Source organism: Dasypus novemcinctus, chromosome X (genome assembly GCF_030445035.2).
Source record: "Dasypus novemcinctus isolate mDasNov1 chromosome X, mDasNov1.1.hap2, whole genome shotgun sequence".
Classification (NCBI taxonomy): Eukaryota; Metazoa; Chordata; class Mammalia; order Cingulata; family Dasypodidae; genus Dasypus; species Dasypus novemcinctus.
The window spans coordinates 157,421,203-157,447,805 of record NC_080704.1 but is presented as its reverse complement, the minus strand read 5'-3'; the positions used below and the strand labels follow the sequence as shown (position 1 = coordinate 157,447,805).

Sequence of the window (26,603 nt, the reverse complement as noted above, 5' to 3'; positions counted from 1 at the left end):
ATCCAATGTCACATGAGGCGGCATGTTAAGTATGGCAAAGTAGAAAGAGAGTGAAATACTGGGTCTGTGATGAACACGAAACTGCCTTGCTAGTCTTTGACTATTAATTTCTGGATTTATTTTACATGAAGTGAAATATTTTATTTTAAAAACTTAAGACCTTATCCTCAAAACACAACATAGAATGAAAAGACAGCAGTGGAAAGGAGATATTTGCAAACACATGTAAATAAGAAAACTTTAGTGTCCATAATGTATAACAAACTTTTACAAATCAATGACAAAAAGACAGCCCAATAGAAAAATGGACAATAGACATGACCAAATGTTTTACAGACGAGAAAACATGTGTAGCCAATAAATACATGAAAATGTTCACAACTTTATAATAATTATAGAATTATAAATTTCGCTCTCACAAAATTAGCAATTATAAAAGTCTGAAATATCAAGTGTCAGTTACAATATGGAGCAATGGAAGAAAAACCCCTGCATGTGGGGGTATAAATTTTGATTAAGAATTTTGGTAAATAATAGTTCGGAAATCCATATGCGGCCAGTGAATAGTTGCAGTGGTAGTAACTGAACAAGCAAGCTGAAAAAATGGTGGGTAGTGGTTAGAGAATGGAATGTTTCGATTTGAGGTTTAGGAGGCAAGGTGTTTTTGTGATGACAAAGTATAAGGTTGTGACCTTGCAAATGAGTGGCTGAGGTGGACAGGAAGAGTTTATTGAAGTTGTTCAACGAAACACTTAATGACAGGTTTCAGTCTTAGTCCAATCAGGAGAGAAACTGCACAGTACTTTGAACAGGGAAAGTTCAACAGTAAAGAATTATTAATTATAATAAGGGATTGGAGTATTGAGGGATTGACTAATTAAGAAGTAAAGAGAACTCTAAAGAGTATTAGAATAGCAGATATAATATACAATAACAGACATAATATAAAAAATAATATATAATAGCCACTGTCCTTAGAGCTAGGATAGAGCCTCCACCCCCATCCGGGGCTGAGATGCAGACCTTGTTAGAGAAGTTGCCATGGTGCTGAGTTGGTGGAACTTGCTGGACATCTGCTTTCTGGAATTTGCTGAAAATGTGCCCTCCAGGGTGCTGATTTTTCCATTCACAGGAGAGGGGTCTCACCAGAGGCACTAGGCTACAAAACCGTCTAAGGGTGGTCCCAGGAGAAACTGCTGCTTGCTGTGCAATGGGTAACCCAGGGCTGCAGAAGATGGGCTCTAAAAAGCTTCTGCAGGGGCCTGCAAAGTGAGCACACAGGGAACAGGAAGTAAAACCCCTTCTTCCTGCAAAGTCTTTCCACCGCCCTGCACTGATAACAACTTAATATTCTGCCATCTGGCAAAGTGAAAAATATTTAAAGGCCTCAGATCCATTTTTGCAGAGCAGGCAAAAAAGGGAAGTGAGAGGTAACAAATCAATTACCAGTATAGGAGGTCAAGGAACTGGATGGTCATGATGTTGGATTGTTGTTCTTGTGGATATTGAAATGACCTAGGGTGTTGGCAGAAATTAGGATGGGGTGGAAGGTCATAAACCAACATGTTCCTCTAAGTGTGACCTCTGGCCCACCTGTATCAGAATCAAATAGTATCCTTTAATAATAAGATTCCTTTGCCCATGACAGCCCTTCTAAACTACAGTATTTGGGAATAGGGTCCAGAACATTTTTTGCAAATGCTCCAGTAGACCTAAAATAAAAAATAATTATGAATTTTTCAAACACATAAAATTAGATAGCATAACTGGCACCAGTGTACCCAGTATTGTTTTTTAAAAAGAGTTATTTATTTATTTCCCCTCCCCTTCCTCCCTCCCCCTCCCCCCGCCCTGCTGTTTTTGCAGGAGGTACCAGGAACTGAACCCCGGGACCTGATACATGGGAAGCAGGCACTCAACCACTGAGCTACATCTGCTCCCCTTTGCTTCTTTTACTCTTGCTCTTCTGCAAAACCCACTCTTTGTTATCACTGTGACTTTCAGTTTTTCACCCTCTCCGTATTCTCCCAGTTCATTGGCTCCTTTCTTCACTTGCTTCCCTCCCCTCCTCGACTGGGCTCCACAGTTAGTCATTTTATTTTATTTTTTTATTTTTAAATTTTTTTGGAGGAGAAAAGACTTTTATTAACAATCTTGCAAGAACGGGCGCAGATCTGGATAAAATGCCGGCGCACCAAACAGCAAGAAAAGCTGTCATTTATACCCTCCACCTTGCACGCAGGTCCCTCCCTGGTCCCCACTGACTGGGCACTTCAGGGGTTCCAGTCTCTCCGTTTCGTCTAACTAAGCTCTGCCTCCCGCGCTCAGTTCCTGCTTCTGCCTCTCCACACCAGCGGGCTGGGGCGATCGGCGCCGCCTTCACTCCTGGCGGCTTTTCCAATTTGGTGCCGTATCCACTTGGCCCCGCCCCCTTCTCACCATTGGCCCTTCTCGCTCTGGCCCCGCCCCTTCGCTCACCATTGGCCCCCTCGTTTTGGCGCCACTTTTCAAATTCCTGGCAAGCCAAAGCCGTTAGAAGCCCTTTCTCTCCCTCCTCAGTGGCAGAGTGGCTCTGGCTTCCACTTTGTGGAAATTAAATGTCACCCTTTCCCACACATCCTGAGGTCCATCCTGAACCCCACACCTTCTCTCTCAAAGCATGCCTGGACCTCCCCGGCCATGGGGCGACCCTGTGTAGTCATCTCTTAGGCACTTAGAATTTTTTTTGCCCCTTCATGGGGAGGATTTTTTTTTTTTACATTTCATTTTTTTTGTCTTTATTTTTTTTAAATGTTTCATTTAAAAAAATAAGGTCCCCATACACCCCCACCCCCCTCACCCCACCAGTTAGTCATTTTAACTACATGCTTACTACTGTCCCAGCATTTCTTGCTTTCTTGACATTTTACCATTTTGCCACCCTATCCTTCTATCTTCATACTAAAGAACTGTTTTCTTCTGCCTTGAGAAGATGACCTTGTCTTTCTGATTTTATTTTGTATTTATTGAAACTTACTAGTATTGAAAACAAGGTAGATTTTTCACCCAGGTGACCTCAGTGGGATCAAGCCTATTTCAGATTTGGCTGGGTGCTGAAATTACTCAAGCTTTGTTCTTTATCAGAAAATATAAGTGATATCTCAATAACACCGCCAGATTTTGTCTGTCTGTAGAGTAAAATTTTGAAGAGCAATTTGTGAAAACTGTGCAAATGACATATAAATGTGTGTTGGAGTAGGTCATATTGGGGTATTTCATTTATAAACAAAAGGATTTTGTTGTTATGTGCATTGCATAGATATGGCCCTGGGTCAAAATTAAAGCTTTTGATTGACTATACTTATTTTTCTTGTAAGCATAATTATATCAAACCAAGCACATGGAGGTCAAATTCTTCTTATAGACACAACAACATGGATGAATCTCAAAATAATGATGTTGAGTGAGAGAAGGCAGACAAAAGAAAGTTCCATACTATATGCTTCCATTTATATAAAATTCTAGAAAAGACAAAGTCATCTCTAGGGACAGAAAGCATATTGGTGAATGCTTGGGATTTGGGGTAGGGGGCAGGGGCAGGATGGGTTTGAAAGGGCACAAGGAAACTTTTGAAGGTAATGGAAATGTTTATCTCAATTGTGTTGATGTTTTCACAGGTGTACACATATGCCCGAACCCAGTGAATCGTACATCTTAAGTATATGGGGTTATTGTGTGCCAGTAATACATCAATAAAGTTGTAAAAAAAAAATCATTATCAAGGAAAAATTTTGTTTGAATCCAGTAAAAACAAACAAACCAACAAGCCAAAATTCCTTGTTATATCCAGGCGGTGTCTCTGCCAGGGACACGATATAAATTCATACAATGAGCATTTTTGAGCATCTTCTGTGTACCAGGCACTCAGCTGGGAACACAGCAGTAAACAAGACAGACAAGATCCCTTCTATAGGGAGCTTACATGCTGGTGGGGAGGGTAGATCAGGTAATAACAGTAAAGTGTGAGAGTGTTATGACAGAAAAAGAAGGGGTAGCTTGGAAATGTTTAGCAGGGTGATCTGAGCTGATTATTTGGTAGTAGATATCTCAAGCTGTGTTGAGAAGGATTCTGAAGTTTAACAGGAAAGAGCTACAATTGATTGACAGTGTCTCCCATGCATGAGGTAGAGAGTAGTGATGGTATGAATTCCATGCATTTGTCAACATAGGGTCATGCTCTTAAAGACTGGCCTTGTGATAAATTTCCCAATAGTATGACTGAGCAAGTGACTCAGAAAATGTTTGAGGATAGTGATGATCACTTGTTATTTTTATTTTTAGTGCAAGGTGTTTCTTGTTGGGAAAGCATCAACATTCCAGACAGTGTAGACAGTGGGCAAAGCTCTCTTTTGTTCATAAACGTTTGGTTTTCAAGGGTGTTTTACCCACTTGTGTGACTGTGTGAGCCTTTGCTAAGGGGACTGCAGCTGGATTGTGTAGTGGAACCAGGTCCAGAAAAAGAATTGCTAAAGAATGCAAGTAAACAGGATGTCAGATGTTATCCTTAGCCTATTTCCCTAAACATAGCTCTTTGGCTGCAAAGTAAAATGTCATTCCTCTAGTTTCTGCTTATACACAGGGATGGCTGACAGCAGGCACAATCTTCATTCACTTGGCATGTTGTACCCTGCAATTCAATGTGTTTTGTAAGAAGAGATCGTGACACATCATCTCTGTGAGCCCAGCCATTTCTTGGAAGAATTTTCTCAGCTTACCTTCTTTGAGCCCTGTTGTTCCAATACAGCTCCCCATGAGGCTCAGATCTGTCTGACCTAAGAGCCACTTGGCATCCTCCTCCTGACAGAAGCCAGATTTTCACTGGGACTAGACTATTTATTGACAGCCTTTTCCCAGACTGGCCCAAGGAGTGTCTCATTTCCAAGGTCCCCTGAAGTGCTGTCTCACCTCTATTTTCCAAAAGCACTTGCTGCCTTCTCTTTCCTCCCTCCCCAGCATCCCCCTGACTTCCTTCCCTTTCAGCTTCTTACACTGTTGGTGTGTGTGCGCGCGCGAGAGTGTGGTGTTCTTTTTTTTCTTATCCTAGTGATTTTTTTGAGGGTTTGGAGAAAAGAAAACCACTGTTGTCCATTTTTTCTTCTCCCAAGTCTTTGAGTGGGGTCTCTGTGGTTTAAAAATTCTATGCTTTGAGTGGGTAACGTCTAAGAAAAGTTGTTTTAAACCTTGGCTCCGCAAGCCCTAGCAGAGAACTCATAAAAAGGAAGACAACAGCAGATGCAATCGCGGATGTGGCTTAGTCCTTGCAGCTGCCCCAGAGAGCTGATCGGAGTGTACAGTCCTCAGTAATGAATCCAGAAGAGCGAATCGTGACATGGCTTATATCTTTGGGAGTTTTAGATTCTCCCAAAAAGACCATCTGTGATCCGGAGGAGTTCTTGAAGTCCTCGCTGAAAAATGGGGTAGTTCTGTGCAAACTGATCAACAGACTTATTCCTGGCTCAGTGGACAAGGTAAGGTAAATTTGCAGTATCTTTGGGATTGCTTACCACCAGAGAGCAGCAATAATGTAGCTCATGAAATTTTCTATTGCCCAGGTCATGGGAATTCCCAACTTTATTACCTTTCTAAGAGTTAGACATTCTTTCTTACTGTTTTTAAAGTTAGAAAAAGTCAGCAAATGAAATGTTATCCTTTAGCCATTGCTCCCAAATAGTATAATAAGAACCTGTGATACCACTGGCAACAGAGGAGAAGGAGAACATTCATATCACAAACTGCCTCTGCTATAGAGATGCACGCTACACCTTCCTGTGTACTGAGGACATGCTTTGAACTTGGGGTACATATGTGTCTCTGGAATAATGAGATGCTTTATAACAGATACTCAAGGTGTTCGTTGACACTTTGACTACAATCAGTGTAGATTTCCTTTACAAGAAAAGATAAACTACCCATTGAAGGGCAGGCTATTTTGCATGTAGGAGAAATAATCCAAAAAGTCATAAGATTTGTTAAAACAATAGAATTCAAATATATGTTTCGAATGCAACATGCTTTCAAAGTGAAACTAAACTTACCTTCTTTTAAAAATCCAAGATTTTAAATGTTGGAAACTCATGATCATGGGCATGGATGATTTCTAAAGTAGACACTTTAAGTTTAAAGATGAAGTCCTATGTTTATTTTCAAAAAGTTAGCAGGGAATGTGACTCTGAGTATAGCTCTTTTGTCTTAGGGAACCAGTTTGTATTTTTATTGAGCAAATAGAATTACTTATAATTTCTTAAATATGAGAAACGATAATAAAATGGTGAATAAATGTAGAGAAATGTGATAAAAAATATCGTGAGCAGCAAAGAGGAAAATGTAATTTTAGGAAATTATCATGAGGAGCGGGTATTGTTTCCTTTGCTTGAATGCAAGAAGCAAGTTAAAAAAATGGTCTTGGTCTCTCTGATTTGCTAGCACCACACTTTGGCAGAAGGCATGAGAAAAAGTTTTTTAGTAGAGATGGCTTGGGGATAAAGGTTTGGTGACATTTGAAACAAAGACCAACCGTTTAGATTTTTGCATCACTTCCTTTAGTGGTTATTTCTCTTCCTGGTTTGGCAGTAGCATTCTCCCTTGCCTTTAAAAGCCTATCTTATCTAGTTATCAGCGAATGATGAATATGGTCTGCTTGGCATGGGATGACAGTCTCCAAGTGACATTTGATTATGTTTCTCTAGTATTGTCTGGAGCCCCAAACCAAAGCAGACTGCATCAACAATATTAATGACTTCCTGAAAGGATGTGCAACCCTTCAAGTGGAGGTAAGCCTACCCAGGTTCCTTCTTGGCATCATTTTTCATTCCGCTGATGGAGAGCGCCTTCGAGTAAAAGTACTTGGTTTATTTTCACTACCAGAGGCCACTGAGTTAGAGAGAGTATTTTATGGGAAACCACAACTGAGATTGTTGGTTGTCCCCAGTGGTGGATTTCTAGTCTGTCTTTTCCAGAAGCTGGTTCCAAAGAAATAATAAAAACTCAGAAAATGATTCCTCTTATATACAGCCCCCAAGGATGGAGAGCATGTTTACAGTAGCTGAGCTTGAATGGATATGCTAATTTACTGAGGGGAACCAAAAGTGAGCCCCTGGCTAGAGAGGGTCACCGCTAATTCCCCACTGTCACTTTTTCCCATTAGCACTTTACAAGAGAGGTCTTGAAAAGCCGAGAGAACCTGACCCTGAGGTAGAAATTGTATATTAAATTACACTACATTATTTATATTATATATAAAGTTAATTATGTTGCCTTATCTACATTATATATAGATGTTTATATTATATGTGTAGGAAGTGTTGCTGAGAGGTGATACCTTCACTAGGGTGTTAAGTTTTTTAACTTATCTCTGCCTCAGTGGTTTTATCAGTAAAACGGAGACATGAGCAATATCTACCTGATGGGGTTCTTTTAAGGATCAAATGAGATACTGCATAATAATTTAGGACTAAGAACTCCAAAATCAGAAGGGCTCTGAGACAATGTATGCAGACTGCTCAGCACAGGGCCAAAGACATCAGAAGTGCTCTGCATGAGTGGACAAGCTATAATAGTATTTGTGGAAAAGCAGTATTTGGAATGGTTTGGAGCATGGACTCTGCAGCCAGACTGCTTGGGTTCCAATCTTAATCTCACCAGTAGCTTCCTTTCTACGCCTCCATCTCCCCACCTGGAAAATGGGAATACCAGTGGTATCTACCTTGTAAAATTTGGGTGAGGTTTCAATGAATTCATACATATGTATATAAAGCCCCCGGAAGAGCACCTGGCAGTTAGGATTATTATCATTAGCAATAGTAGTAGCTTTGTCCCAGATAAACTTTACCTTCTTCACAATAGTTCTAAAGTTATCCCCAGCATCAGGTTACACTTGTCTCCGAATATTTTATTCCAGGTTTCCCTATTGCCCAATTTGAGCTTTGTGTGTGTGTGTGTGGCGGTTTTTGAGGTAGATGTGGCTTGAGACCACCCCGTAACCTATAGATTGATGTCCATTATGGATCAGATGATGGTATTTTCTTTTTCATTTGTCAAATAAAAGATGGTGAGGTTCCCACTGATTTTTGGACTCTGAAGCTGCTTCTTTGCAGTTCTAAGAATACTAGTAACACCTCCTGGGTCTGGCATTGTTGAGGAATGAGTAGAATTTCCTGCCAACTAATGCTTATCCTTTTAAACACCAATGCTTAAAATCTTTTTAATCCCTTTGGGTGGAAATATTTCTAAAACATACCATAATTCTCTGTCTTCTTAAATGAAAGGAATTGGGCATATTTTGAGCTCTCTTTGATGGTTCAGGCTGACCATGATGAGCATTGTAAGAAGGCAGTGTCTGACATGATGTTCAGTCACCTATGATCTTCCATTTGAAGGACTTGGTTAGCCTCTTGGCTTGGCCGGTTACTGTGTGACTCTGAAAAAGTTACCTACCTCCTTATGCTGCAGTTTCCAAATCTGTAGAATGAGGACATTGATAATATCTACTGTATGGGGTTGTTTCGAGGATCAAATGAGATAACATATCTTAAGGCACTTAATATCTCATTGCACAGAATACATGCACAATAGCTGATTGCTGTTACTATGTAGTATTCTTTGCATTGTTGTGGGCAAAATTATGCATAGGAAGTATATCAAGGCACTCCTAGAACTCTAAGAGACATCTAATAAAATCAATATCACAACATTGTGAATGTAATTACCAACCTGAATTATGTGATCGAAAATAGATAAAATGGAAAATTTTAAGTTGTATATATGTTACCAGAAAACAATTTGTAGAAACCTATAGAAAAAAAAAGGATAAAATAAAATATAAAATCCCCAAAACCTATAGAACTCCACAACACGAAGAGCGAATCCTAATGTAAACTATGGACTATATTTAATAATATAATTTTAATAATACTGTTCCAAAAATTGTAACAAAAATACCACACTAATGCAAAATGTTAATAATGGGGAAAACTGTGTGTGGGGTGGGATGTATGGGAACTGTACTATCTGCACTACTATCTGAACTGCACTATCAGGTCCTCGGTTTGGGTGACCAGAAGGTCTCTCCATTTTGCCTCCATCTTCTCATGAGGCTGTAGTGCCTTAGGGTCTCTAGAGGATCACATAGCTAGTAACTGGTTGGGGTAGTCTGCTGAAACATCTGGGAAACAAATCCCTCTCTGAAGCCCCTCCCCAACCTTAGTAGTGTCCTTTGATGCACAAATTTTTTGAAAAGTGAAATCCAATTCATCCATTTTTTTTCTTTTGTTTCTTTGCTTTTGGTATCATGTCTAAGAAACCATTGCCTAATCAGAGGTCATGAAGATTTATTCCTATGTTTTACAGTTTTAGCTCTTACCTTTAGGCCTTTGATTCATTTTGAGTTAGTTGTCTTATGTGGTAAACGGTAGGGGTCCAAATTCTTTCATTTGCATGTGGATAGCCATTCATCCAAACACCAATTGTTGAAGAGATTATTCTTTCACCCATTGAATTGATTACTCTAGCTTTATAGTAAATATTCAAATCAGGAAGTGTGAGTGTCTTCCAACTTGGTTCTTCAGTTTCAAAATCATTTTGGCTATTCTGGATCACTTGCATGTCCTTATGAATTTTAGAATCAGCCTATTTTTGCAAAAATGTGAGTTGGGATTTTATCAAATCTGTGGATCAATTTGAGGAGTATCTTAATTTTCTAGGACTGCTGTAATAAAATAGCACCAACTGAGTATCTCAAGACAACAACAAATCATCGTCTCGCAGTTCTGGAGCCTAGAATTCCAAAATAAAGGTGTTGGAAGGGCCATGCCCCCACTGAAGTTGGTAGAAAGAATATGTTCCATGCCTTTCTCCTAGCTTCTGGCAGTGGGTGGAAGCCTTGGGTTGTGGCATCGCTCAATCTCTGCCTCCATTGTCACATAGATAAGAGCACATTCTGAGGTACTGGGTTTTAGGACTTCAACATATCTTTTGAACAGGACTCAATGAAAGTCATAGCAGGGAGTGTTGCCATCTTAACAATATTAAGTCTTCTGATCCATGAATACAGAAGACCTTTCCATTTATTTAGGTCTTCTTTAATTTCTTTCAGCAAGGTTTTATAATTTTCAATGTAGAAATTGTGTATCTCTTTGGTTCAGTTTTTTCCGAAGTATTTTGTATATATTTTCTTGTTGTTTGCGCTTTGTTGTTTGTTTGTTTTTTCTTTAGGAGGCACTGGTAACTGAACCTGGGACCTTCCATGTGGGAGGCAGGTACTCAACTGCTTGAGTCACATTAGCTCCCCAGAATTTTTTTTTTTTGAGGTCCTGGGGCTGGGGACTGAACCTGGGACTTCATATGTGGGAAGTCGGCACTTAACCACTGAACCACATCAGTTCCCTTGAGTTTGTTTTATTGTTTCTTTGGCTCGTTGTTTTGTTTTGTTTTTTTCAGGAGGCACAGGGAACCGAACCCAGGACCTCGCATGTGGGAGGCAGACACTCAACTGCTTGAGCCACATCTGCTCCCCAACTCCCCAGTATTTTATATTTTTGTTGCTACTGGAAATGGAACTGTTTTTTAAAACTCTCCTTTGGAATTGTTCATTTCAAGTATATAGAAATACAACTGATTTTTGCATATTGATCTCGTATCCTCCAACCTTGCTGAATGTGTTTATTAGTTCTAGTAGATTTTTTTAGTGAATTCCTTATGATTTTCTCTATGTAGGACCATGTCACCTGTGAATAGAGATCATTTTATTTCTCCCTTTCCAATCTAGATGTTTTTATTTTATTTTCTTGTCTAATTGCCCTGGCCAGAAACTAACCTCCAGTACAATATTGAATAGAAGTGGTGAAAGCAGACATAGTAGTCTTGCTTTTGATCTTAGAGGGTGAGGATTCAGTCTTTCACCATTAAGTATGATGTTAGCTGTAGGGTTTTATAGATGTCCTTTATTGCGCTGAGGAAATTTTCTTCAATTCTAGTTTGTTGAGCATTTTTGTCATGAAAGGGGGTTGGATTTTGTCAATGTTTCTTATGTGTCCATTGAGATGATCGTGTGGTTTTTTTGTCCATTGATTGATTTTCATATGTTAAATTCCTGGGCTAAATCCCACCCACATGGTCAGGAGCAGATGTACCTATGGCTTTTTGCACATGTGTAATTATTTTTACAGCTGTGTCTTTATAGAAATGGGCTTACTATGTCGAATTTCAATAGATACTGTCAAATTGCCTTGCAAAAACACTATACCAAGTTATGCTCTTGCCTAGAATGTAGAACATGTCTTTTTCCTCATGTCCCTGGCAATACCAGATATTATTCATCTTTAATGTTTGTGAGACTGATGGGTGAAAATGGCTTTCATATATGCCATCGATTTATATTTCTGTGGTTTTTAGTGATTTTGGTATCCTCTTTTTTTTTTTTTTTTAAAGATTTATTTATTTTATTTAATTCCCCTCCTCCCCTGGTTGTCTGTTCTTGGTGTCTATTTGCTGCGTCTTGTTCCTTTGTCCGCTTCTGTTGTCGTCAGCGGCACGGGAAGTGTGGGCGGCGCCATTCCTGGGCAGGCTGCTCTTTCTTTTCACGCTGGGCGGCTTTCCTCACGGGCGCACTCCTTGCCTGTGGGGCTCCCCCACGCGGGGGACACCCTTGCGTGGCACGGCACTCCTTGCGCGCATCAGCACTGCGCATGGCCAGCTCCACACGGGTCAAGGAGGCCCGGGGTTTGAACCGCGGACCTCCCATATGGTAGACGGACGCCCTAACCACTGGGCCAAAGTCCGTTTCCCAAGTTTGGTATCCTCTTACCCCCTTATAGTTCATTTATATTTCCTTTATTGTGAACCAGATAGATCATTGCTTTTTTGCTTATAGAAATGAAAATGCAAGGAGGAATTTCAAGCCGCAAGAGAAAACCTTCCAGAATATATGAAAAAAAAATCCTCATGTCTAGGTAGAGTGTCACTAATATGTCCAGGAATTCCCTTGACAGCACTAGTTCCGGCAATGCAATTTTATTTTTGTGCTGCCTTTGAACTTGGTGGGAGTCAGACACATATATAGTTCTCCTCGTCAGTTAAGAGTGGCCTGGGTGGTACCTCTCCAACTGCATTACCCCAGCTACAGCCAGATGACTGCCTGGTCTGTGAAGCTCTAGCCCTGTAGTTTTCCTTTCAGGCAGGCCTTAGCCTTGCCTCAACTCCAGTAGGTAGTCCATGTTTCCTCCTCTGCCACCGTTACTGCCAACCCATTGCCAGGGACACCTGCCATCTCCTATTCTGCTCCTGGGCCAAGCCTACCTTATAAAGCAGCCTTTAGTTCATGAAGGATTTCATTGAATGTATGTGAATTTCAGTTAGTGCTTCTTTCTCATTTTTCCTTTTTTCCCTTCCCTTCCCTTCCCTCTCTCTCCCTCCCCCTCCACTCCCTTTCCCTCCTCTCTCTCTCCTTCCCTTCCTTCCACTCTTCCTCCCTCCCTCTTTCTCTTTCTCCATCCCTTCTTTTCTTCCTCCCTCCTTTCTCTTCTCTCCCCCTTGCTCCCTTCCTCCCTCTCTCCCTCTTTCTTTCTCCCTTCCTTCCTTCCTTCCTTCCTTCCTTCCTTCCTTCCTTCCTTCCTTCCTTCCTTCCTTCCTTCCTTCCTTCCTTCCTTCCTTCCTTCCTTTCTTTCTTTCTTTCTTTCTTTCTTTCTTTCTTTCTTTCTTTCTTTCTTTCTTTCTTTCTTTCTCTCTTTCTTTCCCTCTCTTTCTCTCTCTCCCTTTCTTCCTATCTTCCTCCACTCTTTCTTCCTTTTTTTCTTTCCTTCCTTCCAGAACCAGCTGGTATGCCTTTTACTCTGCCCCCACCCCCTCACTGCCTCCTGCCTCCCTGAGTCACTCCATCTGCCTTTTCACTGGAACAGCATGGGTGCCCTCCCCAAAGAGGGTGCCTGTGGGATGGACGACTTGCCATTTCCCAGGGACTGCTCTGCAGGCAAGCAATTCTAGAAATAGAGCAGCTCTACTAATGGTCACGACTTAAGATCAAATCTCCAGAAGAAAGTTCCAGCTCTAGGACAGCAGGACCTCCAGGGGTATAAGGCCAAACAACTAACCAGTAGTTGTAGTGGGTATCAGTGACCTTTCCTTCAAGCCCTGTCCCTGCCACCTGTGTGATGTAAGAGTTCCCTTCTCTACGTCTCAGTTGACTCATCGGTAAAATGAGACTAGAGTAGAGATTGGTTAATGTCTAATGGTTGGACATTCTGTGTCTGCATCTTTTTTTTTAGGAGGTACTGGGAATTGAACCCTGGACTTCATACATGCGAAGCAGGCACTCAACCACTAGCTACACCTGCTCCCCCATTCTGTGTTTTCAATGGCTCATTTCCTTTAGTTTCTGCTGGGCAAAAACATTCAGTTTGCTCAACTTAAGCTAGAGGGAAGACTAAACAGGATTTTGCGGGTTTTTGTTTTTTTGTTTTTTTTTTGTCTATTGAGAAAATTATACATACACTCTTAATGGAAGTTCCAAAAGTTACATTAAATGTCACACACGATTCTGGTCATACTAATGTTTTACCATTGCACTGCATTTCTGTAAACATTAGACTTCAGTCAGGTTGAAAACATTTCCCATCTATCAGGAGCCTCTTTTTTTCTCGCTCAAGGAGACTATCTGATTTGGGGCCTGTTATCAGAGCTCAGGCCGGCCATCCAGGATAGTTCAGGGAAGTGGGTGTTGGAGGGGGGGGTGCTTCCTGGAGAGCACTTCCCTGTTTGAGTGTCTCAGCGGCCCAATATACAGTTTGGGGGTTCGGAGTTGCGTCCAGGGTGGGGGGTGGGATGGGAGAGGAAGCGGAGCACCAGAAAGGGCTAGTTTGGGAGGCCGAGCTTCCCGCCCGAGGCGTGGGCTGTGACTGCCGGCAGGGTGGCCGCAGCCCGGGGCGCCGGGTTCAACCCGCGGCAGCAGCATGCGCAGTGTGGCCGCCGCCGCTACACCGCGGCTTCTGCTGCTGCCACGGCTACCCCGCTGCTGCTGCTGCTGCTGCTGCTGCTGCTGCTGCTGCTCTGCCCTGCGCCGCTGTCACTTCCAGTTCCTACTTCGGCGATCCAGGTCCGGGTCACTGCTTCCCCGCCGCTGGCCCGGTCCCTTCAGGCCGCTCTCCCTCCCGGGCTCCGGCTCCGGGGAGGAGGGGGCCAGTGTGGGCCGCTGAGCGGGGTCGGGAGTAGCCGCGAAGCCCGGTTCCCCCGGCAGCCGCTGCCCGTCTGCCGCCTCCCGGGGCACCTTCGCCCGGCTGGCTGTCAGCGGACCCAGCGGGGCGCGCTTCCCGCTCCCCGCCACGGCCCTCGGCTCTGGCAGCAAGAACTTGAGGGTCAGGCAAGGATTTGGCTTTCCCCTTAGACAGGAAAAAAAGAAAAAAAGCAAAAACAAAAACCATCCCCGTACTGGAGAGGTTGCGGGCGCTGCTCGGAGTTTGGAGACGGGCGCCCCCTCCTCGGTCGCGTCTAAGAGCAAAGTTGCAGCCGCCCCTCCCCGCCCGGGCGAGCCCAGAGCCCAGCTCTCCAGTTTCGCCCTGGTGGCGGCCGCGCTCAGGGCAGGGTCCCAGCTCTCGCTGGGCTGAGCGGTTCCCGCAGCCTTGGCACAGGCTCTCCCGCCCGCTCGCCGGCCCCGTGACTCCGGAGGGCGAGCCGCTTCCCGGAGCGGCGGCGGCGCGGCTGGAGGGAACAAGCAGCCGGAGGACAGGAGGGCAGCGGCCGAGCCAGGTGACCTGCCAGGGGGCAAGGGGTCAGGGGGAAGGGGAGCGCGCGAGGGTCTGGGAGTGGGTGTCAAAGGACCCGCGTAGGAGAGGCGCCGCCCTTCCCCCCACGCTGCTGTGGCTCCCAGCCGCGGGGGTCCTTTCTCCTCCAGGGCCTCACTGTCTGCTGAGATCCTCCGGGCCCGGGGAGGGGATGGGGGGAAGGGGAAGCGGGACCCCGCGCGCTGAGCGAGGAAGCGCCAAACTTAGGGGCGAGCCGGTCCAGCTCTGGCCGCAAGATTTGCATCTGACCGGATTCCTTCTTTTCCCCCCTCCCCCGGAACCCGAGCAGGGGTCCAAAGTACTCTTTTGATACTAATTTGACGCCTTCTCCAACCCCGGGCATCCATGCATTTGGGGCATGTCCCAGGAAGGGCTTGTGGATGGAGAAGCCCTGTGCTCTACAAGGTGTGCCACCGTACCCATAGTTAATTCCGAGTTTTCATTTTCCAGTCATTTAGGAACCCAACAGGTATTTGAGCTATTTCTTTTCTGGCTCTCGAGTGGCGAGCCCTCAAGTTTATCTGTCTCTTCAAAGATCTTATGTTTTTATTGGTGGTTTGTCATTGTTTTCGATATAGGGGGTGATTCACATGATTTTTTTTTTCTTTTTCCTTCCTTAATGTCTAGCGCGAATAAAAGTACAGTAAAGGAATATGTTTTTCTGTGCAACTATGCCAATAAAAGCTGACCATAAACCAAAAAACCTTACAGGATAGAACAAATTTCCATTTTGGTATGTAAAGTGTTAATAATTTTTAGGGTCCAAATTGCTTTTCTAACTTATATTTCCCTGGAAAAACCACAGTTTGTCCTTGAACTTCCCATCTTAATTTTGACATTGGCCGTGGTAAGAGGAGCTCCGATGACATCATTTGCTCCGGCCACAGTTCTGGTGTTCTGCGACTGAGAGCACCTCTCTCTAAAACATAAGACCTGGGTCTGTCCTTGGACTTCAGCTGAGGCATTTCCAAGGATCTCTTTTAAGCAAAGTATTATGCTACATGCCAGGCAATGCTGCAGTCCTTCCTTATATAAGAGAGCTTCACGCCGGTGTTGTCTCTGGCTGTACGTGGAGGAGTTAAAACAAGAGGGCTCTGTCTCAGTCTGGGTTGGGTTGGGGGTGGGGGTGGGGGTGGGGGTGGGGGTGGCAGTGGCAGTGATGGGAGTTTTGAACAAAGTAAATTTCCAGCTCGTATTCTCATCTTGCATTTCCTTGGTACTTAACGTTTTTGAATGCCTTCTACTTATCTTATCTGAAACTTGTAAAGGGTGTAGGAGAGGTGGCATTACTTTCATTTGACAGAGAAACTGAGCAGAGTCTTGTTAAGCAAAGGCATGCAGCTAATCAGCAGTAGAATCAAAACTCTAACCTGAATCTCCTGTTCTCAGCCCCCCCGGGGTTTTGTTTTGTTGGTTTGCCTTTATTTTTTTAAAAACTAAAACATGACATTTTATGCAAGTCTTTCATTTGACGCTTTTTATGAATGGTATGTCTTCTGAGCTACTAATTTTTTTTTTTCTCTTCATTTTGCGAACTCAAAACTTGGCCTTGTCTTTGCTTGCACAGGGCTGGCTCTGGTCTTAGGGGGTCAGGACTGGAGCAAAGCTTTCCAAAGGAGGGTGTGTTGTTTGTATTTACCTCTGCCTGCCTCCTCTCCATTCATATTCAGGGAGAGCAGGAGTGAGCGGCTTGGGCCTAAGAATGCCTGATATTCATTTGACATCATTCATCCAAGTATAATATTACTTCAGTCTTTACAAAGAAACTCATTCAGAAGGAGAAATTGGAGAGTACGAATTTCATTTGTTTACAGCAATCCACTCATCTTTATACTTGGGAACAAAAGGAGATGAGTACCTGCCATTTCTCAACTGCCAGGTACTGTGCTAGGTGCTTTAAATATGCTATTTTATTTAATCCTCACAACCATCCTGGGAGGGATGTGCCCATTATATAGTTGTGGATACTGAGGCTTGGAGATAATCTAGACTCATGCCTCACCTACTAGTGCAAAGCAGAGTCAGGATGTAATCACTGACGACCTTGTTCCAAAACTCATGCCCTTTGCCAAGGGAGCTAGTGATAAATACAGAAACACCTAGCCCCTTGGTTGTCAAACAAGGCTGAGCATTTGGATCACTGGGGGTGATTTTAAAAAGTGTTTTAAAAATACAAATGTTGGGGCCCCACCCCCAGAGATTCTGGGTTAATTTGATCTGTGGTGGGTAGGGCCCTGGCCCTGATATTTCTTTTCTTTTTTAAAAAAATTCATCTTTAAGTAAACTTTCTATTGAAGTATAACATACATTCAGGAAATTGCACAAATCCTCAGTGTATAGCTTGATGAATTTTGCAAACTGAACATAGCTGTGTGATCACACCCAGGAATGTCCCTTCCCAGTCATTACCCCTCACCAAAGGGAACCACTACCCTCACTTCTAAAACCACAGATTAGTTTTTGTCTGTTTTGACAACATTTGTTGGATTCACCGGTGTCATTGTGGATATTAGTGGGTCATTCTTTTTTATTGCTGAGTAGTACTCCATTGAAGGACTGTATCACATTTTAAAGAATTCAAGTCTTCCACTGAGGGACATGTGGGTTGTTTCCAGTTTTGGGTTGCTACAAACATCCCATGCTTGTCTTCTGGTGAACATTTATACCCGTTTCTGTTGGGTTTATACCAACAGTGGAACTGCGTGGGCATAGGGTATATGTACATTCAACTTTTTGACAGTTTCCCACATGCCAGACATTCTTATATAGTTTTTGAAAGCTCCCCAAGCAATGCTAATGTGCAGCCAGGGTTGAGAACCTTGTCCCTGGCTTAGGAAGAACTCAGCAATCTGGCAGTCTCAAGTGTCAGCCATCTAGCAGAGAACCATAGAGAAAGAAATATCAGCCTCTTCCTTTAGCCTCAGCTCTTTTAGACAGTATTCTCTGCTGGACTGTCCAATTTTCGAGACTCCCTTGTGCCAAGCTGCCTTTGTGCCGCCTGCCCACTGGCATTATGGTTATCCGTGGCCACAATCTATCTCCTGCATGAGTCTTGGAATTTCTCGAAGGCCAAAACCAGAGCACAGGACATGGCACAGAGCAGGTTCTCAGGAAATGTTGATTAAATGAACCGTCGATTAAACGACTGAATGGTTCATGAAGATCCGGGCGCAAAGGAGACCTCATCACATCTTTGCACTCAGACTTGTGTACTTAATTCCCAGGAAACTGCCTCAGACCCTCACTCAGAAGCTAATTACTTTTACTTACCTAAGCTTGTTAGAATTATGAGTAATCTGCTAGCTTACCCCCAAACCAATTAGAAATAGGAAATTAGATTAGATGAGATACGGTATGTGGAAGCCCTTTGTAAACTGGACAACAGCATCGAAGTAGAGGATTGTGATAAAGGGGAGTGAGGGGCTGCTATAAATTAGACACACTGGCAATGAGAGAAAGTATATCTGCCTATGTCTAAGTTGGAAAAAATGAAATCCACAGCATGTTGACTATAAAAAGCAGACCCTCAAACGTATAACCATCTGGGGCCTTTTGGTGTGGGGTCAAGCAATGCAACGTGCACTGTGTGCTGCGATGGTTAGAATCCGTTACTTGCCCTGCCTTGTTCTGGATTAGATTCCTTGACAGGAAAACTTTTCTTTTCTTGAGAAGTAGCATAATGTAGTGGCTAAAAGCATGAGTTTTCAAGTTGGACTGACCTAGGTTGGCAACTTATTAGGTATATGCCACCTCATGGGTAGCTAAATATCACTTATTAGGTATATGCTACCTCCTAGAGTTAAATGAGAGAAAGGAAGTCAAGCATTTAGCACAGTTCATTTTGCACAGTGCTTGAGCATAAACTCTCAGGGAAAGCTAGCTCCTAATTGGTATGTTGATATATCACAGCAGTCTGGTGTTCACAAATGATAACATGGCATTATCAAAACAAGTCACTTAGCTCAGTTATGTTAAGCAGACTCTGTTTAAAAAGTGAGTAATGCTCTTTAGAAAGGTTTCTTTTCGAAACAGCTAACATTTAAAAAAAAAACTGTTGCAGGGTGGAGTAAACTGTGGGCTTTGTGGATGGACAACTCCTCCAAGGGTTCTGAGGTTTTACTCTAGTCACATTGGGGATTTAGATGAGGGTGAAACTTAAAATAGGAAAAAAAAGTCCAGCCATCTTGACTCTTGGTTACATGCTTTATTTGGCAGAGACCACTTGTTCTTGGAAAAGTGCTCTAAAAAATAAAATAAAATGAAAGGTAAAAATCTCACATGGTTTCTAACACTTAGCACCCCTCTTCCAAAGGCAAAACAAAGTTGAGCATAACAGAGTGGAATGTTTCTGGGAGTTTAAAGTGAATAATGATGGCAGAATTGGCCTCTGTTCTCATGTGTAATAGCAGAACTTAATCCCTTCATTATTACCATCTTTCACTAATTGAAGTGCTTAATTTTCTGGCTTTGAAATTCTCAGTGCTTCTCATTATAAAAAATAATTTGAATCTGGATTAGAGTGTGCCAAAGCATGTTTAAAGTATTTATATATATATTTTATTTGGAAGGCCACACAAGGACAGTTCAAATCTCAGTGAAATTGTAGCCCAAAAATATAATGAAACAGAGGCTGGCATTTCTAACTATATAGTTCAGCCACTATACATGTAATCTTAAGAGTTTTATGACTGGTTATAATAGTTCATGTTCTATCTCCAGCTTATGGATTTGCTGTTGTTCTCAATGCCATGCCACTTTTCAACTGCTGAAAACAATTTATGTTCGGCATGGTTTCCTTTATAACAACTCAGGATTGCAAATATGTTTGTGCATCTAATTCTAAAGAGAGTCATACTAAGGCGCTAGAGAGGACAAAACAATTGCACTCTTCGGAGACCATGAATTATTCAGTTGTTAAGCACAATACTTTAACTACAATTTTGTACTCTACTAGAAACAGTTTGAATAGGTTGCTCTTGGAATTGGAAAATTAGGAAAGCTTTTCACCCTTTTCTAGTCTATGCATAAACTAGTTTCTCATGTTTACCTGAATGAAATAGTTCAATTTTTGTCTTTTAAAACAGACATTTTATAATTAAAATAGCTTGAAATGTGAATATCTGCCCCAGAACAAATGACTGTTTTTATTAAATTATGCAGTTCCATGAGTGGGCTTTTCTTTTGGTGGTGATTGACAAAAATATTCTCTTTTCCTTTGGGAAGTAAATAAGAAACCTGTTGAATTGGACATAGTTTAGGAGTAAAATAAAAAGCAATTGCCTCTGTTACAAAAACACACATGCACAGTATCTAATACCTTAAAAAGAAGCATACATCATTTCTGAGTTCTGAGTGAGGTTGAATGTATATTGATATACACCAAATGGATTGCTTTTTGTTAGAAAATTTGAAAAATTGAATCTTCCTGAATGGAGATATATCTTGTTTTAAATCTCACTCTTTTAAAATGTTGTTTTTTAATAAGAGCAGTTGTAGATTTATGAAAAATCATGCAGAAAGTACAGAGTGCCCATACATACACCCCGCACATATTAATACTAATATTAATACTTTGCATTAGTGTAATAATTTTGTTATAATTGATGCAACAATGTTATTATAATTATGCTCTTACTATAGTCCATAGTTTACATCAGGGTTCATTGTGCTGTGCAGTTCAATAGTTTTAAAAATTTTTTATTCTGGTAACATATCTATAACCTAAAATTTCCACTTTTAGCTACATTTAGATATTTAATTTAGTGCTGCCAATTACATTCACCATGTTGTGCTACCATCACCACCATCCATTACCAAAAGTTTTCTATCACCCCAAATAGAAACTCTATACCAGTTGAGCATTAACTCCCCATTCCCTACCCCCATCTCAGCCCCTGGTAGCCTGTATTCTAGTTTTTATTTTAATGTTGATTCTAATCCAGGCTGTTTCTGCAGGCAACAGAGCACAATATAGCTCTTTATAAAATCACACAATCTTGGCCAGCTATCCCTGCTCCAGGCTCTCTCTAACTTGTTATCACTGAGACCGCCCCTGAAGATGAATCTGAGAGGTGGTGAAATATTGCCAGCACAGCATAAGGTATGCAGTGCAATTGGTGATACTTGGGGTTATTACCAAAAGGAAATGCAGAGTCTGACCTTTGAATTGCAAATGAAGAAGTGTGAGGGTACTTGTCAATTTCTTAATCCCTTTGTTCCTGAACTTTTTTAGAGAGGGGGTTCCATGTCCATTCAGTCTAAAACCTGCTCTTTGCCTGCATTTTGACATTGCCATTGCCACTTCCTCTGCTGTCCTCTGGGAGAAAAACTTGTGACACCAGGCATCTGTCTGATTAACCTCAGGCTTTGTCATACCCTGGCCAACTGGACTTTACCATTCAGAGAGGTTTATGGGCTCAAAGATGTGGATCATCCAAAACAGAATATAGTCACACATCATTTTTATTTGACTTCTGACAGATTTACCATCCTAATTAAGTTCTGCTTAGACAAATAGAATAAAATCCCAGTTTTTTACTTTCTTGGGGATTTGGCCATTATTACAGAGATCAGAAACTTGTCAGTTGAGAGATTGAAGAGGGAAAAGAAGGAATTAAATTAAGTTGAGACAAAATATAGCAATTTGCAAAGCAATGAGTGAAACCATTATTAAGGAGTTGTCTTCCCCAGACAATAACATAGACTTTTACAACTCCTTGGAAGCTGGGGCATTATTTTAAGAGATACCTTTAGGGAAGTGGATTTGGCTCAAAGGATAGAGTGTCTGCCTACCACATGGGAGGTCCAGGGTTTAAACCCAGGGCCTCCTGACCCGTGTGGTGAGCTGGCCCACGCGTGGTGCTGATATGAGCAAGGAGTGCCCTGCCACGCAGGGGTGTCTCCTGCATAGGGGAGCCCCATGCGTAAGGAGTGCACCCTGTAAGGAGAGCCGCCCAGTGCAAAAAAAGTGCCCAGGAGCTGCGCTGCCCACACGGAGAGCTGACACAACAAGATGACGCAACAAAAAGAGACAGATTCCCAGTGCCACTGACAAGAATATAAACGGACACAGAAGAACACACAGTGAATGGACACAGAGAGCAGACAGCTGGGGGGTCGGGAAGGGGAGAGAAATAAATAAAAAATAAATCTTAAAAAAAAAGACACCTTTAAAGTATCAAGCCTGTAACATCTTTTATGAAGAGCCTTCCCTGTGAAGTGGGCCTGAACACTAAGGAACATTTTGTCTTGTAATCCTGTTCTTCATGGCTAGGTCACCAGCAAACTGGGAATGTTTACCAAGAATTTCTGAGAAATGTTTGCAAACCAAGAAAATGTCCTATTTTACTAACAAAAGAAATTTAACAACGTCTTTGGGAAAGGTATATTGTGATAATGTAAATAAGCGTTTCCGCCATACTATAACCAGTTTGCATTCTCTGAAGACATTCTGGTGTTTTGGAAATGTGTTGCATATTGGGAAAATCTTGAGGTGGGATTTAAAAAGTCACCTTCAAAGAAAGACAACAGAATGGAAAACAATGGTTTAGGAGATGATGTACCTGAGGGTGGCTCTTTGTTTGCCAGAGTTTATAAAGTGTCCTTTTTATTTCTCATCTTAAAACAAATTTATGCATGAATGCCAGGCATATACTAGGCGTTCAGTTAATATTTGTTGAGTGACTAATAAATGAGTTTTAAAAATTTATTTTAGATAGCTTGTATATCTAACATTCTACCTGTAGATAATCAAGAGTTGACTTCCACTTATAGAACTTACTCAGTTTCTATGTGCCAAGCTAGAGTTACATGTTCCAAGTTTTGAAAAAAGAAAAGAAAAGAAAATTAAAGGTATAAGAGTTTAGGTCCCATGATGCTATGTAGAAGAGTTTCTCTGCTTTTCCAGCCCCCAGGCCACTTTTTATTTCTTCTATTAAACAAATTCTGTTGATTTCATTGGGCTTTCAAAAATGTGGGATTTGCACATTGATACTCTTTAATTGTGGTTTTCTCCCTAGTGATCCCAGTCAGTAGCTTTACTTCCTTTTGGTGGGGTGTTGGGGATTGAATCATGTCCCCCACAAAATGCATGTTCCAATCCCAATCCCTGGTCAGTGGGTACGAACCCATTTTGGATAGGACCTTTGAAGATGTTACTAGTTAAGGTGTGCCCAAACTGAATGTGGGTGCGCCTTAAGCTAATTAGGCAGAAGTCCTTCAAGCAAAGGAAATTGGACACAGAGAAGCCAAGGGGAAAAGCAAGAAGGTGGAAGTCAATGGAATCTAGAAGAGAAAGAAGACACTGCCATGCAAATTGCCATATGATGGAAAAGCCAAAGACCAAGGATCGCCAACAGCCAACTCCAGAAATTCATAGTTGGTGGGGAGAAAGCATCACCTTGCTGACACCTAAATTTTGAACTTCTCCCCTCCTCAAAGTTATGAGCCAGTAAATTCCCATTGTTTAAGCCAACCCAGTGTATGATATTTTTTTGCCGTCAGGAAACTAATACATGAGGTAAATGCTTTATCAGCATTCTTCACTTCTTTCAAGTGATTCAAATTCAAAATCAAAAGCAGTATTTATTTTACCAAGTGATGGAAAAATACATGAGCCCTGATTCATCCAGTGCTGATAGAAAAAAAAATTACTTTTTTTCCTAGCTTTCTTTCTGGGAAAGGCATACCAAAAGCACAGGTGTTTCTGATGGAAAAAATATCCGTGTGTTTAAATTTTAAGTTGGAGTAAAGACTAACAATAAGTATTTGTTCATAGTTTATATAGTGAGTGCCAGGCCTGGGAATGTGGGGTCCTGCCTACTGGAGATTATAGCCTAGTTGGAAAGAGGCAGTGTGTAACTGTATTTGTAAAATAGTGACAATTTAACAGTGTATAACACTAGTCAGTGTATGACTAGGTATCCGAGTTAGTGGTTCCAGAATCTAGAGCATAAATGCAAGAGGAATTCAGAAAAAGAGGAGCCCATTGTACACTGAGGTGTAGTGTTTGGGAAGACCCCATGGAGGGGAGTGATTTAGGATGGGGCATGAAGGAGAGCTAGGATTCAGATGGCTCTTTATTATTTTTTTTAATTTTAAAATTTTTATTTGTCTTCTTTTTAAAGACACATAGATCACAAAAAATGTTACACTAAAAAATATAAGACGTTCCCATATACCCCACACCCCGTCTGCCCACTCCTCCCACATCAACAACCTCTTTCATCATTGTGGTACATTCATTGCAACTGGTGAATACATTTTGAAGCACTGCTACACCGCATGGATTATAGCTTACATTGTAGTTTACACTCTCCCTCAGTCCATTCTGTCCCTGCACTGTCATTCAGGACAACTCCAAGTCCCGAAAATGCCCCCACATCACATCTCTTCTTCCCTCTCCCTGCCCTCAGCAACTCCCGTGGCCACTGTCTCCACATGCTGACACAATTTCTTCCATTGCTAGAGTCACAATAGTTCTATAGTAGAATACCGGTAAGTCCACTCTAATCCATATTTTATTCCTTCATCCTGTGAACCCTGAGATAGTGAGGTCCACTTCACCTCTAAATTGAGAGGGGGCTTAGAACCCACATAGCTGATGGATGCAATTCTCCTGCTTGCAGTTGTAGGCACTCTCAGTTCCCTGGTGTGATGGTTGACCCTCTTCACCTCCCTCTTAGCTGACCTGGGCAAGTCCAATGAACTGGAGAGTAGGTGTTGCAAGTCTACTGAGGCTCAGGACCCAGCTGGCACATGGCCAGTCCAGAGATTCAAGTCTCCTGAGTATACACCAACCCCAGCGCAGATGGCTCTTTCATAAGGAAAAGCATAAATATCAGAGAGAGATAAAGTGAGGAAAATGAAGGGTTCTGGGGCATCCAAGGTGATGATGGTAAGGAAGGCTGTGCTTGCTAGGGTGGGGCCAGCTGGAGAAAAATTTTCAATGGCAGCCTCCAGAGTGTGGACTTGATCTTGTAGGCAGCTAATAGGCTGGGTGGCGTTAGGTTTTTAATGAATGGACCATTGTGCTTTGAGAGACATGGAGGTCAACTGAGCACCATTTCTGAGTCTCTGATATTTGAGCTTCTGAATACCCACCTCCCAGTGTTTAAATCGTTTCCTAGGTATAGATCATTTTTAGAATAAGATAGAGTAAATTTTTGTTACTTAATTGATGTCTGTTAAGCATTGATGGGCATCTCTAAAAATGGTCCACTTTTGAAAAAGTGGCTCACATATAGGCTTTGCAAAATGAATGACTGAAAGAAAGAAAATGGTGGAAAGTTTGACAACACGTCCTTCCCATCTAGATTAGTTAGCATAAGTGAGACTTTGGGCATGTGATTTATAATCTTTCAAATGGCCTGTTACCACTTCTTGCCTTCTGGTGAATTACTTTACCATATTTCTCCAGGTCTGACTGTGTTCTGGCTATAACTTGGAGCTGATTTTAGAGCATGTGTATGAACAAGTGAGAGTGGCTTGGAAATTAGAAAAGTCATTCTGCAATAAAATTGTTAAAAGAAAATATAGCCAATACCAGGAAAATAGTAAAATGCCACAGGTCTTTCTGGCTTCCCTTCTTTGTATACTTAGGTCATGCTGCTTTGTTGTGAGATTTAAAGGAACCTGTATTAGCTAGGGCAGTTCACCAATTTTGGACTTTGCCCATACTCAATGCAATCCACAACCATGGAGTTTTTTTTTTTTTTTATTGACTTTGTAATAATATTACATTAAAAATATATATGTGAGGTCCCATTCAACCCTACCCCCCCACCCCCCCTCTCCCCCCCCCCCAACAACACTCGTTCCCATCATCATGACACATCCATTGGATTTGGTAAGTACATCTTTGGGCACCTCTGCACCTCATATACATTGGTTCACATCATGGCCCATACTCTCCTCTATTCCATCATGTAGGCCCTGTGAGGATTTACAATGTCCGGTGATTACCTCTGAAGCACCATCCAGGGCAGCTCCATGTCCCGAAGACGCCTCCACCTCTCATCTCTTCCTGCCTTTCCCCATACCCTTTGTCCATTATGTCCACTTTTCCCAATCCAATGCCACCTCTTCTATGTGGACACTGGATTGGTTGTGTCCATTGCACCTTTATGTCAAGAGGAGGCTCAGATTCCACCTGGATGCTGGATGCAATCCTCCCATTTTCAGTTGTAATCACTCTAGGCTCCATGGTGTGGTGGTTGTCCTTCTTCACCTCCATCTTAGCTGAGTGTGGTAAGTCCAATAAATCAGATTGTAGGTGCTGGAGTCTGTTGAGGCTCAGGATCTGGCTATCACATTGTCAGTCCAGAGATTCAAATCCCCTAAATATATCTTAAACCCCAACATTAACTGCACCTCCAGCACATTAGCATGAAAGTCTTATGAAGGGAGATCCCATCTGAGTCCAGATTCATCACACATAAACACCATTTCCAAAGAGGGGCCATCTGCCCTGGTAGTTAACCCCATCGGCCATGACCATAACTCCCATGGGTCTCTTTAGCCCTCAAAGGAACCAATATCTGGGGGTTGTATCTGCTTTATCTGTCTCTCTGACTCTGCTCAGTTGTGCATGAGGGCAAACCTTCTGCCAGCCTCCAGACTCTTTTTTAGAAACTCGTAGCCATATAAACTCATTTCTCCTTTCCATTTCCCCCTTACTTTAGGTCAAACAGCATTTTAAAGTCATGGTATTTTATGTAGATATGGATATTCTGCTGATCCGCATTGAACCTTCCGTATAAGGTCATTTTCCAGTTGCATCATCACAACCATGGAGTT

The 26,603-nt window shown here is 42.1% G+C and overlaps 1 protein-coding gene across 7 annotated transcripts in view; it reads left to right on the top strand.

Moving 5' to 3' along the window:
- Positions 1-4,731: 4,731 nt before the first annotated feature.
- Positions 4,732-26,603, top strand: part of ARHGEF6 (Rac/Cdc42 guanine nucleotide exchange factor 6) — a 128,451-nt gene continuing 106,579 nt past the window's right edge. The window contains exons 1-2 of one of the 7 annotated variants that reach the window (XM_058291291.2): positions 4,732-5,507; positions 6,726-6,809. In XM_058291291.2, coding sequence (XP_058147274.1) covers positions 5,343-5,507; positions 6,726-6,809 — 249 coding nt within the window. In that variant the 5' untranslated portion in view covers positions 4,732-5,342. Of the gene's footprint in view, positions 5,508-6,725; positions 6,810-13,669; positions 14,773-15,434; positions 15,541-16,477; positions 16,687-26,603 lie in introns of those variants that run through there. The other 6 variants (XM_004457503.5, XM_058291294.2, XM_058291293.2 and 3 more) reach the window with 6 other exon arrangements.